Below are 16,948 nucleotides of genomic sequence, written 5' to 3' on the forward strand. Positions count from 1 at the left end.
GACACCGGAGGCTGCTACAGCCACCGCAATATCAATAAAATGATATTGATTATTGCATTCAATCGCATCAAGTCTTTTGCATCACAACTGGGCTGAATCATTAGCTCCCTCACTTTTTAATGAATAAGCCAAGCGCAGGTGTGGTCCGGCAGCCAAAGTAACAAGAAGAGCCATTTTTTCGAATGCACGTGATGGATACTAGGAGGCCGGTTTGGTCCATTATAAATAAATAATTGTCCTTAAAGGGCTGCATTCTCCTCCGGAGCCGTAGGTTGCCAACCGCTGCCCTAGCAGATTGATACAACTGGCACGGTAATTTAGTGCAGCCCCGGTTTACATCGGGGGATGCGTTCCTGAAAGGTGCGACGACGAATATTTAAATGATATCAATCGAAGCGATTGACCAGGTAGTGGTAGTAGTAGTTGGTGGTGGTAGTGATGGTAGCAGTGGGTGGTGGTGGTAGTAGTAGTGGGTGGTGAGTGGGTGGATGGTGGTGGTGGAGGTGAAGGCTAAGAGGTGACGGATTACGAGAAAGGACGGACAATGCTGTGAGCGACGTGAGTGTGTGGGGGGTTGAAGCAACGCGAATGGGGTAGCGGTGTTAATAAAGTTACGACTTCATAGTCGGAATCTGACTTCTATACTTGGGGGGGTGGGGGCAAGGATTCGCTTTGTACTTCACATTAGGAACCGCGGGTACATATAATTAGTTATTTTTACATCTTAATTGTGTAATGACAGTCGAGTCAGCCTGCAGTGTGAGTGGACTGGTGGCCACGGGAGGTAGTGACAGGGGGAGTCAGCCTGCGGTGCGAGAAGACTAGTGGCCACGGGAGGTAATGACAGGGTAGTCAGCCTGCAGTGCGAATGGACTAGTGGCAACGGGAGGTAATGACAGGGTAGTCAGCCTGCAGTGTTAATGGACTGGTGGCCACGGGAATGATCGAGAATAGGAGCGTGGCTAGGTGACGTAAGAGGACAGGAGAGTCTTCTGGTAGAAGGAGCGGTCTAGAACCAGCGAGAAGGTTCGAGAATGGAGGCATGTCCACAGACCGTATATAAGGGAAATGCGCGGGGCTTGTTGCAGTGTGGTCTCCGCCTGTCCGAGTGTGTGCACGTGTCTCCATAATAAAGAAAACCTTCCCAGGACAATTGCGTCATAGTCATCTTTACAATTGTAACGAACTGAAAATAAATTGATAAATGTTCCCCAAACTCCACCCATGGACGACGTATTGTGAAATGACGTAAAAGGGAGTGACGTAAATCGGGGTATTGCTATACTGTAATGTTAGACATGTTCAATACCACGATGTGTTTTCAGAGTTTATTATCAAGCAGAGACTTACGAGCAGAATCTGGTAGTGTTGGTACAGCACGCCAAGGTGTTCACCGTAGCACATCTTGTGGTATTGCGAGATATCATTCTGGTGATGATAAAAAAACAATTATAACATGTTAACAACATGAAAGGATATTTCCTACTTAGCCCTTTTAAAACGGCACTTGCATTGCCCATCAATAATAATCATAATTTACTGCCCAAAAAATCCATAAGTCTCAGGAAGGCTTTCCTGAGTGAAGTTGTAGTATCGTTATTAAAAGGTAAATGTAGATGTTCGCTCCGTTTTCAATTCACAGCTGGATGAAGGCCTCCCCCACACTGTATCGATCAAGGGGACTGATTGGTGCGAGATGTTAACTCCCTTGGCTGGTATGCAGGTGTACATGGGTTCATTCCCAACCCTGACGTCTGTATATTTAAAATTTAAATGTTTCTCACCGTAGTCGCGTGGATTTGTCTCAGTGTCCTCCGATTTTTCCCTCCACATTTAGAATCAACGTGCGCTTAAGCCAAAGACTTGCAACGTGCGAGTCTTTGGCTGCTATACATTTCCACATGATTAGCCACTTCGTTGAGCTATCATTTGTGGCCAGGTGGCTTCTGAAAAAAATCTATATAGCTCAGCGGGCCTTACCTGGTAAACCACAACATAGTTTAAATAGTTTTGTAGTTCATAACACTGATCAGCTAGGGTTGATGAAGGGGGGGTGACCCAGGAGCGAATCAGATATCACTCGCCACTGATGTTAGCCATGGCGAGGAATCGAACTAAGGTCGCCGGGTTCATCGTGCAGTAAGCTAACCACTGCACAATCATTATACCAATTTGTACACAGCCATCATATCATTGAGCAAATCATTCTAATACATAGTAACTAGTTTGGACATTTAGCAGATGGCAATGCATAATATATGTTGCTTAACATTCACATTCAATCTATACATATTTCATCCCATTTTAAATGTCAATAAACACACATTTTCAGAGGATGCAAATATATAGGTAAACAATAAATTTGTCAACAATAATGAAATTAATATAGCCAAATATTAAGGGCAATGTACAAAATTTGGCTTATTAAGGAAATGTCATTCCATACAAATTGGATTTAGGAGCATGCTGTGTCATCATAGTGTTCATCATTTATCAGATAAGCAACGATAGCTCCAATGCGTTTGACTTTTCAAGCTGGAAAATTAGCTTTTGCCAAACTTTGGAGGTTAAAATGTCCCACATTGATATGCCACTATCATGCAGGCCTGACAAAGCTGAAAGTTCTAATTAAGCAAATATTTAAGGCCGGGGTTCACGGTCTTATACGTAATAGGGCTTCTGCTAGATGCATTGCTCAAGCATTTCCTGAGGCGTCCAAATCCCCCCTTTGCAAAACATTAGTGGAATGAAGCATCGTACCCGAGTTTAATGTGCGTCATACTGGAGGTTCCTTTATTCATAAAAACATGCGAGTTACTCTCACTTTATTTATTTCAACACAGTGAAAGCTGTACGGACCTCCGACGTGTTTCCAGGCCCATATTGCATGTTGTTTGACAAGATGCCCGACGTTTCGCTCCACATGCTGGGAGCTTCTTCAGGACATGAAACGTCGGACATCGCACCAAACGACAGTATGATCCGAAAACACATCGCAGAGCTATATATACGCGCTAGAGTAAAACAGGATTCGTTCATCGCTTGCATTTCTTGAGAGCCCGTGTCATGATTCAACGGGGTTTTACACGTAACAGTGAAAAGCGCATCCGAATACGGATGCACTTTTTCACCGACAAAGAAGCTGTGATTTTGCCCGAACAACATGCACGCATGTTTGTGTTATCAGAGCATTAAACTATTTCAGGCTTTGCGCTGCCAAACGTATTTTTTTCTCCACCGACAACAATATTTTGGCCTGGGGCGTGAATGCAATATTGTCAAAGTTAAGCCATGCAATGCAAATCCCCTCTGTCTCAACATCCTACGCCCTGCACCCACCGCACAGCTGAGCCAGGACTTTGAGAAGGGTGATTTGGGGTAGAGCTTACATTTAAAAAATGTCACCGCAGTAACTGCGAGGCTGCAACAAAAACATAGGGATGTTTTCGTTACACAACCGCCGATCTCGTGTAAGTCAGCATTTCATTAAGAGGTCGGTCAGCAAGTGCAAGTTGGTGAAGTGGGGAGTGGCAGTATAGCGGTTAGCGTGTTATGGCGACCCGGGTTTGGTTCCCATTCATGGCCAACACCATTGACGATTATCTGAACCGATCCTGGGCCTCTCCTAGGTCGACTCAGCCTGGTGAAGTGTGTAAACATCGTTACTCGGAATAAAAAGGCTGCTGGCCGTGGTGATGGCCACCCAACACCCTTGTGTGCCGTGCTTGCTAACAGCACTTGGCCCAATAGTCTGGTAAGGCTATACAGACGATATTTGCCTTTGTTGTCGGTGAAGTGGGGGATACAAGACTGGTTCAGATGTCACTCGCCACTAACATTAGCCTTGGCTGGAAATCACTCAGGTTGGCTGGGTCCATAGTGCTCAAATCACTACACCACTGTTCCCGCAGCTGAACCACGACTTTGGGATATCCATTTGGGGTAGAGCTTAAATTAAAGCTATCACTGCATAAACAGTAGGGAGAGGCTACTAACGAACAAAGGGATGCAGCTACATACAACTGCCGATCGTGTATCATCCAGAGTGGAGAGGTCAGTTGGCACCATAAGAAAGCCATACACCAACAGCATACACATCCACAACACATCACACATTCATCGCTTTCATTATCCTCATCATTGTCATCAGTTTCAGTCTTCGTCATCCTAACGTTTGGCATATTCTTCCAACTTCCCCTTTCCCCTCACTCTCTTCATAATGCTATGATGGTGACCATTCTCTGATGTCATCCATCCACATTCCACATTCCTTGTGGCCCATCTCATGGTTTTCTGCGCCACAGATTATTCCTGCCGTTGTGTTAAGTAACCTCTCTCCGCTTGAGCCTCTCAACACATGTTCTACGAATTCCATTTTGTTAAAATGCCGATAATTAGTGGCAATCCTCCTTTTAAAACCTCGTCATTATTAATGTCATCCTTCCAACACCACAACAATATTATCATCATCATATTACCATCATTCACGACCACAGAGTGATGAAGTGTGTTCGCAACATCTTAGCATCCTGTTCTTAGTTGTTACACGCGTAGACAACGTGAGGTCAAGAGTTGCATTAGGCCAGTCTTCTTTGCTAATTTTCAGAGGGGTGGCCCATTTCGCCGATAAGACATCATTAGTGCGAGAGCCGCCGAACATTTGCAACCATTGTGAGGTTTGACAGCAGCACAATGATGGGGGGTGGGGGGGGGGAGTTGTCACGTGTCGTGTATTGTCGGGGGCCACACTAAAGGGCACCGGGGGCCGCCAGTGGCCCGCGGGCCTTGCAATGAAGAGCACTGCATTTTAGGGGGCCGATTGAAACACCTGTGCGCCTCAATACCGTACTGCTTGTGAGCACGGGGCGCCTCCCTTTCCGAGTGGGGCGGTTCGTGAATGGCTACAGGTGTAGAGACGGTTGACGGGTGCATTTTGATCATTGGGAATTTGCCATGGGTGGCGAAACTGGATGGGGACATGTAACGACAGAGCAGAGCGTGGTTGAGGGCGTCTTCTCGTGCTGGGGCCGTCGCTGCCATGGCCGGGTATTACAGCGGTTGAAATAAAGAAGCTATCTTCTGCAATCTCGACTTTGTTTGAAGTCCTTTAATATGTCAAGGCACTTCTCATAGAGCTCTTTACATATCCCACACCATCTGATTAGCACAGTATGGTGCGAAAAAAATTCAACACCGCGGGAGCTGGAATCGCAAAAGCCGGGAAAGCGGAGCCCTGGACACCCTTACAAATGCGGTGTTTCATGTCAAAGTGAAAAAAAAAATCTTGCAAAATATGTTTTCTAATTAAAAATATATATATATACACACACAAACAAAACTTGCCTCGTACTTCTTTGCCTCGTCTAGCTTGCTTTTGAAGTTGCTGATGGTGGCGTGCTGAGCGGTTTGCTTCTGCAGGTGCAGGTCGACTTCTCGCATGTCCTTGCCCCAACCTGCGTGGTCCACCTTGGCCTGCGGGAGACGCTTTCAATTATTCACAGCGATTGTCCCTACCCCCCCCACCTTCCTCCCACCCCACCCCAGGGTACAAGGCAGCCCGTGGCGCTCACACCGGGGCTGAAACACAAAAGGAGCTGAAGCCGCTGCATGTCCATTGTGCGACGCTGCCCAGCATTGTGGCAACAAGCAGCTTTTGTTTGCCTGCAAATAGTTTTCCAGGAGACACAAAAAAATCTGATTACCGATCGGCACGCATTGTGTGTGCGTTGATGAGATGACACGAGGTACCAAATGGTACTTCGAGATATTTCGATTAATAATAATGCTAATTTGTAACACGTACAATTTTCACTTGCCTGAAGGCAGCGACCTCACCAACTAGCTGGGCTTTTGGTCAAACACAAGTACAGCTCCTATTGAGCATTTGCAAAGTCAACATCTCTTGTTTGACCATACTTCACCCTGCCGGTCAGTGTGGGAGTGAGGGGGTAGAGGGTCCATGACTGCTTCAGATATAAGTCACCACTGATGTTAGCCGTGGCTGGGAATTGAACGCAGGTTTGCCGGGTTATAGTGCAGCGCGCTTATCACTGCAGCCATCACTTCCCCCGCACATCTATGATACAAACCAAATACAAACTCGGGTGAGGTATAAGGAGATGGTTTAACACAGCAGGTATGCCTTATTTTTCGCTTTTCTAAAGTATAAAGTGGCATTTCTATGATCCTACAAAAAAAACGTGTGGAATTTACAGATTTATTTAATTCTGTGAACATTTCCCAGCCTTTTGTGAGGTTTGCATGCAATGGGTGATGCAAGTTAAACATTGTTTTGTAATCATAACAGTGCCGGCTCAGTGCTCTGACTCCTGCGTCACCTGATCAGTGCGTATATGTATGTTTTTGTGTGTGTATGCTTGTGTTTGTGAGTGGAGCAGTAGTGTTGTGGTTATAACGCTGTGCCACGAACCTGGCGACCCGAGTTAAATTCCCACTCACGGCCAACACCAGCGATGATTATATGAACTGGTCCTAGGACTCCCCTAGGTCGACTCGGCCTCAAAATTAGTACCGTACCTGGTGAAGTGTTTAAACATTGCCACTCGGAAGACAAAGGTTGCCGGGCGTAGTGCTGGCCACCCACCCCTCGTGTGGTCTACCAGCCTTCATAGGTGCTCGCTAGCAGCACTTTCCCCAACAATATGTTACAGGCTAAATAATAAATACATTTGAATGCGATGTTGTCCATTATTGTGTTTCCCTTTCATTTATTGTCAGCACTTCTTTTCATAAAAAAAAATATAACAGATCAGTCACACCTCTTTGTCAATCCATCACTGGCTGACGAAAGTCAAAAAGCCGACTGGCCAGCCAATGCCTGGCCAGTACGGCTTGGTAAAGGAAGGGTACGGGTCCGGTTGAGATATCGCTCAACACTGATGTTAACCATCGCCAAGAGTTAAACTCAGTTGGCCGAGTTCATAACTAAAGCACACAAACCATTGCACCACCACTACCACCACTTATCTTCATGCAAACTTGCTACTGAGCACAATTGTCTTAACAATTTAATTCAGTACCGCTGCATAGGTTTTTTTTTTTGCAGTCGTGAAGTGTAGCTCTCTAACGATTTGTTTTCAGGTTGCACCGCCAGTTGTCCAGCACATTGCCCGACGTTTCGCTCTACAAAGCTCCTGCCCAACAACACGTGGTAACAACCCTGACAACACATCATCAAAGAGCCATTTAAATTAGTTAATTTTCACATAGCCCTGTACTGATAGACTCCCCCCCCCCCACCAATATTATCCATAGTAAAGATTTTTTTGGGGTTTGATGGCGTAAATATAAATGTGTCGTTAGACCCACCACCACCCGACACAGCCAATTAGTAAGGTTTGTCAATGTAAACAAAACGTACCAATTAGTGACGACTTCAGCACACCGGTGGTGTGTTGTTGGAGAATAAACCCACACCATTTCACTGATGATTACAACAACCGGCTTCATCAGGCGACTATCCAGAATTGTGAAGAAGTCCTCCTGTTTCGGTCTCCCACCCACCCACCACGTCTCCACTCACCTGCTGCACGTGCACCCATTCCTGAAGTTCTTGCACGAAGCGCAAGAGCGCCAGCTCATCTGAGTCCATGGTGCTCGCGGGAGAGCTCAGCGTTCGATGGACCCGGAGCAAGGGGGCGTGGGCCCGGCGCTCGTGGGAGCCCGAGTCGGAGCTGCCCACCTCCGAGCAGGAGTCGCTCAGAGTGCGGATCTGCCTGGCGGAGCCGGCACGCCTGCGTTGCGCATCGAGCGGGACATATCGGAATGAACAATCCGATTGCGTGTTCGTCACTCCACGTCAGCTCTTGTCACCGTGTGGTATGTCGCGCGCAGGCACGGAGGAATCCTGGCTGATCTCAAAATAGCGCACATCGAGTTCTGCTGCAAAGAGTTCTAGAGATTCCTGGTTGGATGATAGCGTGAAGGTGACAATTCTGTTAAACGCCAAGTCTTCCAATGCAATGTGCCGCCTATGTTTACGACACTTTCATTTGTTGATGTGTCTTTGAATTGGATGAACAATACATTTTTGCCATTCACCTAATAATCGGAATAAACTGAATAGAAAAAACATGTACTTAAACAGTGAGAGCCATAAATGTATCAATGTGTTTTGTGGATCAGTGGTGCGGTGAATAGAGCGCTGTGCTATGAACCGAGGGACCTCAGATCAATTTTCAGCCACAGCGAACATCAGTGGCGAGCGATATCTGGAACTGGTCCTGGGTTCCCCATTCACCATGTGGTACTGACCAATGTGTCGAGGTATGATAAAAACAGCTGCCGTGTATGTGTATGTATGGGGAGGCCGTTATTCAGCAGTGATTTAACAACAAAAGGATGTAGGTGAGTATATAACAATTATTTACATCTGTTCTTGGCAGTAGTTTGTGAACAATTCAACAGTAATTAGACGTGACATTTCCGTTCATCACGGTGTGGTGACAGGGCCGTGAGTATTGAGTCATCTTTTATTTTGAGTCAATGAACTTGCACATATCTTTGTGATATATACAATCACCTGTTAAAAGTATTGTTTTGCAGTATTATATGAATTGAATTACAATATATTAATAATCAGTCTCCGAAGAGGACGAAATTAAAGCGTAGCAAAACAAGTCTAACGTTTGACTGCTGAACATTTAAGACGCTCAGAATTGCCAAACCTACCACTACTAAAATGAACTTACCATATATATGAAGAATGTACCAGTTTACAGTATAAATGAACTTATATTCATCTATCGGTATAAATAAACAGCGCACGTATTACTCTCCCAAGCTCAAGATGTACAATGTTAAACAAAACTGATCATAAAAAAAGCTATAGTAATCAAAAAACACTGCAAACACGCGCACGCAAAATGTGAAGGCGCTGGGAATTCTCATGAGACCTCGCAATGTAACGAAGGCACTTCAAAAAGCGAGAATGTTAAAGAGTGGTGTACGTCCAATTAAAATTCAGTATTCATTGACACTATTTTCTCGGACAAGTCTCGTCTTGCTTTGGCAAACACACAACGTGTTCCCCTTCGATACAACATCACAGCATCCACGGTCAACTTGCATGGATACATTTCAACCTGGAAGTCGCGAGCACAATCTATATCTTTTAAAAATATATAACAATCAAGAATATTTCGAGTCGGGCAATATACCTCTGATCGTATCAGGTTATATTACATTGACATATAAAACGATAAGTCAACTCATATAGCACCCCTTAAAACGTTCAAACTTTTGAGTATAACAAACCTCAATTGTGTTATTTTAAAGGAACACCGTTCCCTTACGTTTGACTACACAAATTCCCACTACAGCACTCGTATAAACTTCCTAATCAATGATGAGCCACCGTTCTTTTTTGAGAGCACAGAAGTAACAACCCACGCGCACGTCGCAGACGATGCTTACTTGTCGCTCCTCCGAACGTTGCTGTCATAGCCGCCGTTAACTGAAGGGGTCGAGCGAGGTCTGTCCCTTCTGCTACCGCCGTGGCTCGACAACGATTCACCATCGTCCCTCGCGCAAGCCCTGGGACGCTCCACTGAGCTGCGTTTGTAGGATCCTTCCATCTTTAAGGCTTCGTCATCGCACAACACCGCGCGTGGGCAAGTCGTGATCGCAACCCAACTACACACAGTGTGTGGTTGTCTGACAGCATTCTTAGTGGCTTGCCAGAAAGCCAACAGACCGGTTTCTATTTTTTTTACCACCAAATCGTGATCCACGCTGTTCCCATCGTGAAGACAATCGCCACTATTTAGGCACTACCGCTCCTGGCGGTGTAGGGTTTTGCCTGCGCATAAAAACGCACGCGTGCATGTCAACACATGACATACGCACCAACTGGCTCTCCCCTGCCTGTGAGAGGCAGACCACAGACACCCACCCGCACGTCAACACACACCCACAATTCATGCATGCATGATTCACAAACACACTGGTGTGCTGTACTCAAACTCGCGACGAGGCTTAACAGGCAGATGGTCCGTGATCAAATTGCGACAACGCGCACACAAAAAAGGCACGTTGCAGCTTTTCCAACGCAACCACTTTTTTTACGCGATGACATGCTGCGACACAACAGAAATGTGCCATCTTCAATATTAAATGAGTTACAACAATAACCTTTCAAAAGTAGTCAGTCAACCATGAGGCTCATGATAAGGAAGATATTCATTTGATTAGATAGGAGCATTGTTTTTATTGATTTCTACAGTAAACATGTATAATTATGATGCTGTGCTTTACCACAGTTTTACAATTTTGTGTATAATTGTGTTGACATTTCTGGGAACATATCAATCAATACCTTCAAATCAAATGGGATCATGTGTGTAATTACTAAATTAAATACCTGACGTTAAAAAGAAACCTTACATAATAAAAAAAATATGTCACGTACACACCCATCCCACATCCATAAACACAACAGGAAAGGATCTGCCAAAGAGTTAATGGGCATCCAAAAAAAATACACCCCCCTCTCCACCGCTACATTAATTCAATGCATGAAAAGAAGTTGCACATAATAGCATTTATTTTGTTAAGTGATTATGTGTGCATACCCACAGCATTGTAAAAGTGCAGCGGAAGAGATGACAGCATCAGCAGTTGCGGAATGTTGTTGACCTTTTGGCTGACCCTAAGAGCTTAGGGTTACTCTCTGCACAAATATAATACGCAAGCATTTTAGTTGAGCAAAAACACAATATGCCGAATAATTATCATTGCACATGGTGGTCCAGATGTCTTGTGAACTCCAATGAATTGACACCTAACATGTTTTTTTCCTTAGCATATTTATTTATGTTTTCAATAGACCTTATTTTGAAAACATATTAAGTTTAAGAGAATTCAATTGGGGTCATAAGACATCTGGACCGCCCTGTATAGGTTAATTTGCATTAGTTTAATTTACAGGCATTATTGAGAGTGACTGGTATACTTTAAAATATTACTCTTTAATCATGTTTTATTACTATTAATTTAAATATATATAAACGCAGGAACAAATCCCTCGAGAAGTAAATTGATTAAATGCAAGTTAACAGGTTCCTTCGGAGTGGGCAGGTAGGAACTTGGTTGGACAACGCATTCGTGCGATCCGTGTCACGCGGCGCAACTGCGTGGGGCGGCGCGTCACGTGGTCCTGAGCCCCCCCGAAGCGCTCTATGAAATACAAATCGAGGGCGTGGCTGTGCACGACAGACAGACAAATAATCCCTGGTGGGCAGTGTGGAACTGTTGTTTCTACCTGTAATATGTTAACTCTTATCGACGACAACTTTGATTATAGTGCTGTTCATTGCTGACCCGATGACATGTTGGTCTTCTGGATCTGTGCTCAGCAACCATAACGAATGAAAACAAGCCACGCATATTCCTTCGAGTAAAATTGTCCACCGGCAAAATACTACCTCGTGGAGATGCCGGGGATTGAACCCGGGGCCTCACACATGCGAAGCGTGCGCTCTACCACTGAGCTACATCCCCATGCTGGTGCCATCCGGGCGCAGTTCCACCTAGGTACGGGGTGAAACTTCGTCAACAGCTTCTTCCCCTCCCTCGTCACCCCACTCACTCTCCTGTTGGCCCTGGGCCCTGTACCCATCGAGTCTGCAGAGTCCAAGCAAAATATATATTTTTGAAACAAAAATAAATAACAAGAATACATGTGGATGGATCCTAAAATGCTTTCCCAATTTATTTATTCTTGGAAATATTACTGGTAGGAACCTCCTGGTTACACCAGCCCACAGGGGATTATTTTGTCCGTCCGTCCATCGTGCATCCAAAAATGGGAGGGGTGGGGCTGGGTGGAGAGGGGAGGGTGGGGAGGGGCTGGGTGGGGAGGGTGGGGAGGGGCTGGGTGGGGAGGGTGGGAAGGGGCTGGGTGGGGCTGGGTTGGGGGTGGGAGGGGTGGGGCTGGGTGGGGAGGGGCTGGTCAGCCCGTGATGCCTTGATAAAACTCAACGTTTAACCTACTCACACCGGCTTGTGCCAGCCCTCACAGTCGGCCATATTTTCGGAATACACCACGCCGCCGTTGACCCTGGCCATTGACCGAGCAACCCAACGTTCCTACCAGCTCCCTACGCAGGAATGTGTTAAATTCGGAAATAAAAAAGTGTTTTGGATCCTTTTAAGCACTTGTTTTCATCTACAAATTTTTTAATAAACGATTTGATAACTGTGTGCATTGCTAGTTATACAAATAGCAAGTTCCTGAAATCAACAGAAATTAATCGGAAGGAATCGTTCATTTAGGGTAATATTTACGAAAGTTAATGTGCACCCTGATTACAGGGACATTGACACAGCCCATTGATTTTGGAAATCAACCTTTGTCGGAAACATAAATTAACCAAAAGGTTCCAACATGGATATGCCAGGGATTGAACCCGGGGCCTTACACATGCGAAGCGCATGTTCTACCACTGAGCTACATCCCCACCACACTGGGTCAGTCTGAACCCAGTAACGTGACCTCGTTGTGTAAGGGGGCTATCGGGGTCATGGCCTGAGTTGAAGAATCTACTCGGAAACCTCGCAGATCTGTTCCATTTCCCGGTTGTTAGATAGCGGCACTTGGAAGCAAGCATTACCTGGGCTACTTCTGAGGACCATGAAAGTGACATCTCATCCACATTAGGGGTCATCACAAAGAACACACGGCTAGATGAATATGGCCCAGTGGCCTAATGGATAAGGCACCAGCTTCTGGTAGCTGGGGGATTGTGGGTTTGAGTCCCATCTGGGTCTTTAGTGTTTTGTTAAAAATTCAACGATCATATTTCTTCTTCAAATCCCAATTTGATTTCCCATTCAATTACCTAGGCATAATTTACCTCTACTCTTTTCAAGAAAATTTTCCAAGTATCCTGATATAATTCCACTCGTTGAGTTCTCCAGACTGATTTTCGTCTCACCCACTCCGTTTGACCACCACTCGGCAGGTCACACCACTTTTATATCGGCTTCTTCCACGCACTGCACGAATTTGGAAGTCCATGCAACGATATAAAGTCTAATAATACAGGTAGGAACAATATGTTCCACACTGCCCACCAGGGATTTTCTGTCTGTCTGTCGTGCATAAATAAATATATAATATAAACAGCTCTTTGATTGGTGGAGACCTTCTGCCGGGTTCAGAGAGGGGAGGTGCCTAAGGGAGGAGGGTCAGAGGAGGGGCCTAAGGATATTTGGGGGGATGGTCAGTGGAGGGGCCTAAGGGAAGGTGGGTCAGGGGAGGGGCCAAAGGATATGGGGGGTGGTCAGGGGAGGGACCTAAGGATATGGGGGGTGGTCAGAGGAGGGGCCTAAGGGAGGGGGCGTCAGCGGAGGGGGTTGAGGGAGGGGGGAGGGGCCTAAGGGAAGGGGGGTGGGGGAGGGGCCTAAGGGAGGGGGGGTAAGGGGAGGGGCCGATAGTTAAGGGGGTTGGCTCCCTGCCTGGCTGCCAGCGTGGTGGGGATGTAGCTCAGTGGTACAGCGCACGCTTTGCATGTGTGAGGGACCGGGTTCAAGCCCTGGCATCTCCATGTTGGAAGCTTTTATTTAATTTATGTTTCCAACAAAGGTTGATTTCCAAAATTAATTGGCTGTGTCCATGTCCCTGTAATCGGGGTGCACGTGAACTCTGGTAAATATTACCGATATGAACGATACCTTCGGATGAATTTGTCTTGATTTCCGGAACTTGCTGTTTGTATAACTAGCGATGCACACAGTGATCAAATGGTTTACTTAAACATTTGGAGATGAAAACAAGTGCTTAGAAGTATCCAAAACACTTTTTTATTTCCGAATTAAAAATTTCCAAGAATAAATAAATTGGGAAAGCATTATAGTAGCCATCAACATGTATTCTTGTTATTTCTTTTTGTTTCAAAGAAATACATTTTGCTTGGACTTTGTGCAAACACCATGTGTACAAGGCCCAGGGCCAACAGCAGAGTGAGTCGGGTGACAAGGGAAAGGAAGATGCTGATGACGAAGTTTCACCCCGTACCGAGGTGGAACTGCGCCCAGGTAGAGCCACCATGGGGATGTAGCTCAGTGGTAGAGCGCACGCTTCGCATGTGTGAGGCCCCGGGTTCAATCCCCGGCATCTCCACGAGGTGATGTTTTGTCAGTGGCCAATTTTACTCAAAGGTATATGCGCGTGGCCTGGACAAAAACGCCTGCTTGTTTTCATTCGTTATGGTTGCTGAGCACAGATCCCAGAAGACCAACATGTCATACGGCCAGCAATGAACAGCACTACAACCAAAGTTGTAGTCGATAAGAGTAAACATATTTATGGAAATTAGTAGTTTGACGGAGAAAAATAAAGGATTTTACTTTTTTTTTTCCTAAAAAGTGGAAAATTTTGGAAAAAAATTTTCACGAAAATAAATTGTCACGCACAACGAGTCTGTGTGCAAAATGTCAGCTCGATTGGATCACGGGGAGTGGGTTAAAAAACGACCGAAAGATTTGCACGGTCGTAAGCGCGCAAGCAAGTGAACTTAATATAAAGGATTTAAAAAAAGAGCAAGATGGAGCCATAACACACGTAGATGTCGTCATAAACACGCGTGGAAGAATTCTATGCCGCAAACAAATTATTTTCCCCAGAACACTAATAAGGCCTCGCATCTGAAGTGCTAACCACTTCCCTTCGCAGCATGAAAACCCTAAATGCTCCCAAACACCGAAGCATGATCAGCTAGTGGATTAGCGGGCCTGGTAATTAAATGTCTACACACTCTTCTATTCAAACAGGGAGGCAACACACACATGAAGAATCACACAATAATTCGCCTCTAATGAAACAGATATAAATTGCATAGCCAGCTAGTGGATCAAACACCTCAATCAAAGCATCTGTTCTAAATAATTATTCTATTCAAACAGGGAGGCAAAGCATATATGAAGAATCACAGATTAATTAGCCTCTTATCAAAGAGATATAAATTGTCCCCGTAGAGATCATAGGGAAATTAAAATGGCCAATGTGTAGTGGTGATACGCGCTGACAGTGGGGATCGTGGGGCAGCGCGTGGTGATTGGCTGTGTGCCGGTGACGCGCACTGACGGTGAGGGATCACAGGGCAGCGCGGGGTCATGGGTTATGTGGTGGTGATTGGCTGTGTGTCGGTGATGCGCGCTGACAGGGAGTGTAGTGGTAACACGCGCTGGGAAAACGGATCGTAGGAACAGCGCGCCGTGATTGGTCGACTAGTGGGTGCTCACATCGCGGTCCGCAAGAGGGCTATATAAGGCGGTGCGCGCGGGCGCTCGGGGAGTTGGTGACCAGCGAAGACTGAAGACGGCGGAAGAAGAGATAGGGCCCTGCGGCACCTAGTCCCGCTGTCCTTGTAAGGGCCGGGGCTCTGTGTGACCCAGAGGCGGGACCCTGGGACCCGGGGCCGAACGTCCGTGTGAGGGCCGGCTCTCGGGACCCAGAGGTTGTGACCCACGCCCAAGCTGGGGTGGGTCTGTAGGCTCCACGGACGTTACGGGGCTGGAGTGTAGTGTGAGCATGCAGTGTGAGCATGCAGCGTGAGCCATAGTCACTACACGTGTCAGTGGAGTGTGTAGTGGGAGAGGTAGTGACCACACGTGTCAGTGAAGTGTGCGTAGTGTGAGGAATAGTGACAGCACGTTGTATCGTGACAAGTCAAGGTTTAATAAAAAGTGTGCTACCCGTCAAGAGGTTTCCTGCCGTCATTCCGATACTTCAACTGGCGTCAGAAGTGAAACAGTCTTCCAGGCATGGATACAAGGAAGACCCGTCGGACTCACGGGAACGACCGCGAGGATAACCTTGACGACTCGGGCCAGCTGGCATCGGGGGGAGAGGACGAGGAAATGCCGACGCCGCAGGACCCGCCGAGGGCGCCGGACGAGCGACTGGGGACTGAGGCCATACTCCGCGAGGCACACTCCCGTCTGGCAGAGTTGCTGCTAGCCGCCGCGTCCATCCTGGCAGAAATCAACACGTCGGGAGGAGTGGGGACGTCGGCGGACATTCAACAGGGTCGCCCCGCAGGTTCCCGCCAAAATGATTTGGCGATTCCCGCCATTTCAACTGCGCGGACATCTTTTGGCGGGAACGGCGAGCAACACGTGGCGGCGGTTCTCCAAGCGCGCCCGCTTACGTCATCAACGCGCGCTGCGGACCGCCATCAGCCACCCGCCATTGGGGCCGCCATCTTGCAGACCGACGGTGCGGCGGGGAGGAACCACGTGGCAGAGGACGACGACTTCATCTTCCAGCAGCACCTTCCCACATTGTCAGCCTTCAAGGTGGAAGGCGGGGACTGGGGCGCATTCCAGCGCAGGTTTCTGGCGCATCAGGAAATATCGGCCTGGTCCGACGCTACGGCGCTGCGGGCACTGCCTGCCATGTTGGACGACGACGCGCTCGCGGCCTTCAGGTCCGCACAGAGGTCGGACCGCTCCACGCTTAAGGCTGCGTTGGGTCTCATGGCCAAGGTCTACGGACCTCCCTCGGCGTGTCGCCATCACTTTTACGCCCGATGGAAGGCGGACACGGAGACCGTGCTCGCCTACCGCACGGCGTTGTTGGCTCTCGCCGACGCCGCGTTCCCTCGTATGGATGAGGAGGGCCAGGACGCGATGGTCTTGGAGCAACTGCTCAAGTTGGCGCAGGACCTGGGGGTCCCCATCAACACGGCCGACGAGGTCGATATTTCTTCTTTGCGGGTCGCAACAAGTATACAGGCGTACGAGGTCCTCCAGCGTAAACAGGGGGTCGTCTGCACAGCTGCTGTGGGCTCGGCTCCGGGCCCGGTGGTCACCGAGCCACAAGTTATCAGCCCACGAGAGGACGCGTTCACCACGGGACGACTGGGGGACTGGAGGTCGGGGGGTCGTTCGCCTCTGCGATCGGCCCGCAAGCTGGAGCAACCGA

At 47.4% G+C, this 16,948-nt stretch overlaps 1 protein-coding gene and 3 non-coding genes across 6 annotated transcripts in view; 2 read left to right on the forward strand and 2 right to left on the reverse strand.

Annotated features, from left to right (window-relative positions):
* The window catches only part of LOC133349287 (plectin-like), a 40,285-nt gene extending 30,486 nt beyond the window's left edge, over window positions 1–9,799 (reverse strand). For all 3 annotated transcript variants that reach the window (XM_061562666.1, XM_061562667.1, XM_061562665.1), the window contains exons 1-4: window positions 9,436–9,799; window positions 7,544–7,754; window positions 5,344–5,472; window positions 1,351–1,428 (exon numbers count right to left, since the gene is read on the reverse strand). In XM_061562666.1, coding sequence (XP_061418650.1) covers window positions 1,351–1,428; window positions 5,344–5,472; window positions 7,544–7,754; window positions 9,436–9,596 — 579 coding nt within the window. In that variant the 5' untranslated portion in view covers window positions 9,597–9,799. The remainder of the gene's footprint in view (window positions 1–1,350; window positions 1,429–5,343; window positions 5,473–7,543; window positions 7,755–9,435) is intronic.
* A 1,649-nt stretch (window positions 9,800–11,448) lies between these two features.
* TRNAA-CGC (transfer RNA alanine (anticodon CGC)) lies at window positions 11,449–11,520 on the reverse strand. The gene has a single exon. It is a non-coding gene; the product is annotated as a tRNA-Ala (tRNA).
* Window positions 11,521–13,496: 1,976 nt separating this feature from the next.
* Window positions 13,497–13,568, forward strand: TRNAA-UGC (transfer RNA alanine (anticodon UGC)). Its single transcript has one exon. It is a non-coding gene; the product is annotated as a tRNA-Ala (tRNA).
* A 503-nt stretch (window positions 13,569–14,071) lies between these two features.
* TRNAA-CGC (transfer RNA alanine (anticodon CGC)) lies at window positions 14,072–14,143 on the forward strand. The gene has a single exon. It is a non-coding gene; the product is annotated as a tRNA-Ala (tRNA).
* The last annotated feature ends 2,805 nt before the right edge of the window (window positions 14,144–16,948 follow it).

This window comes from Lethenteron reissneri, chromosome 29 (assembly GCF_015708825.2).
Source record: "Lethenteron reissneri isolate LAM-NWPU_2019-01 chromosome 29, ASM1570882v1, whole genome shotgun sequence".
Taxonomy (NCBI): Eukaryota; Metazoa; Chordata; class Hyperoartia; order Petromyzontiformes; family Petromyzontidae; genus Lethenteron; species Lethenteron reissneri.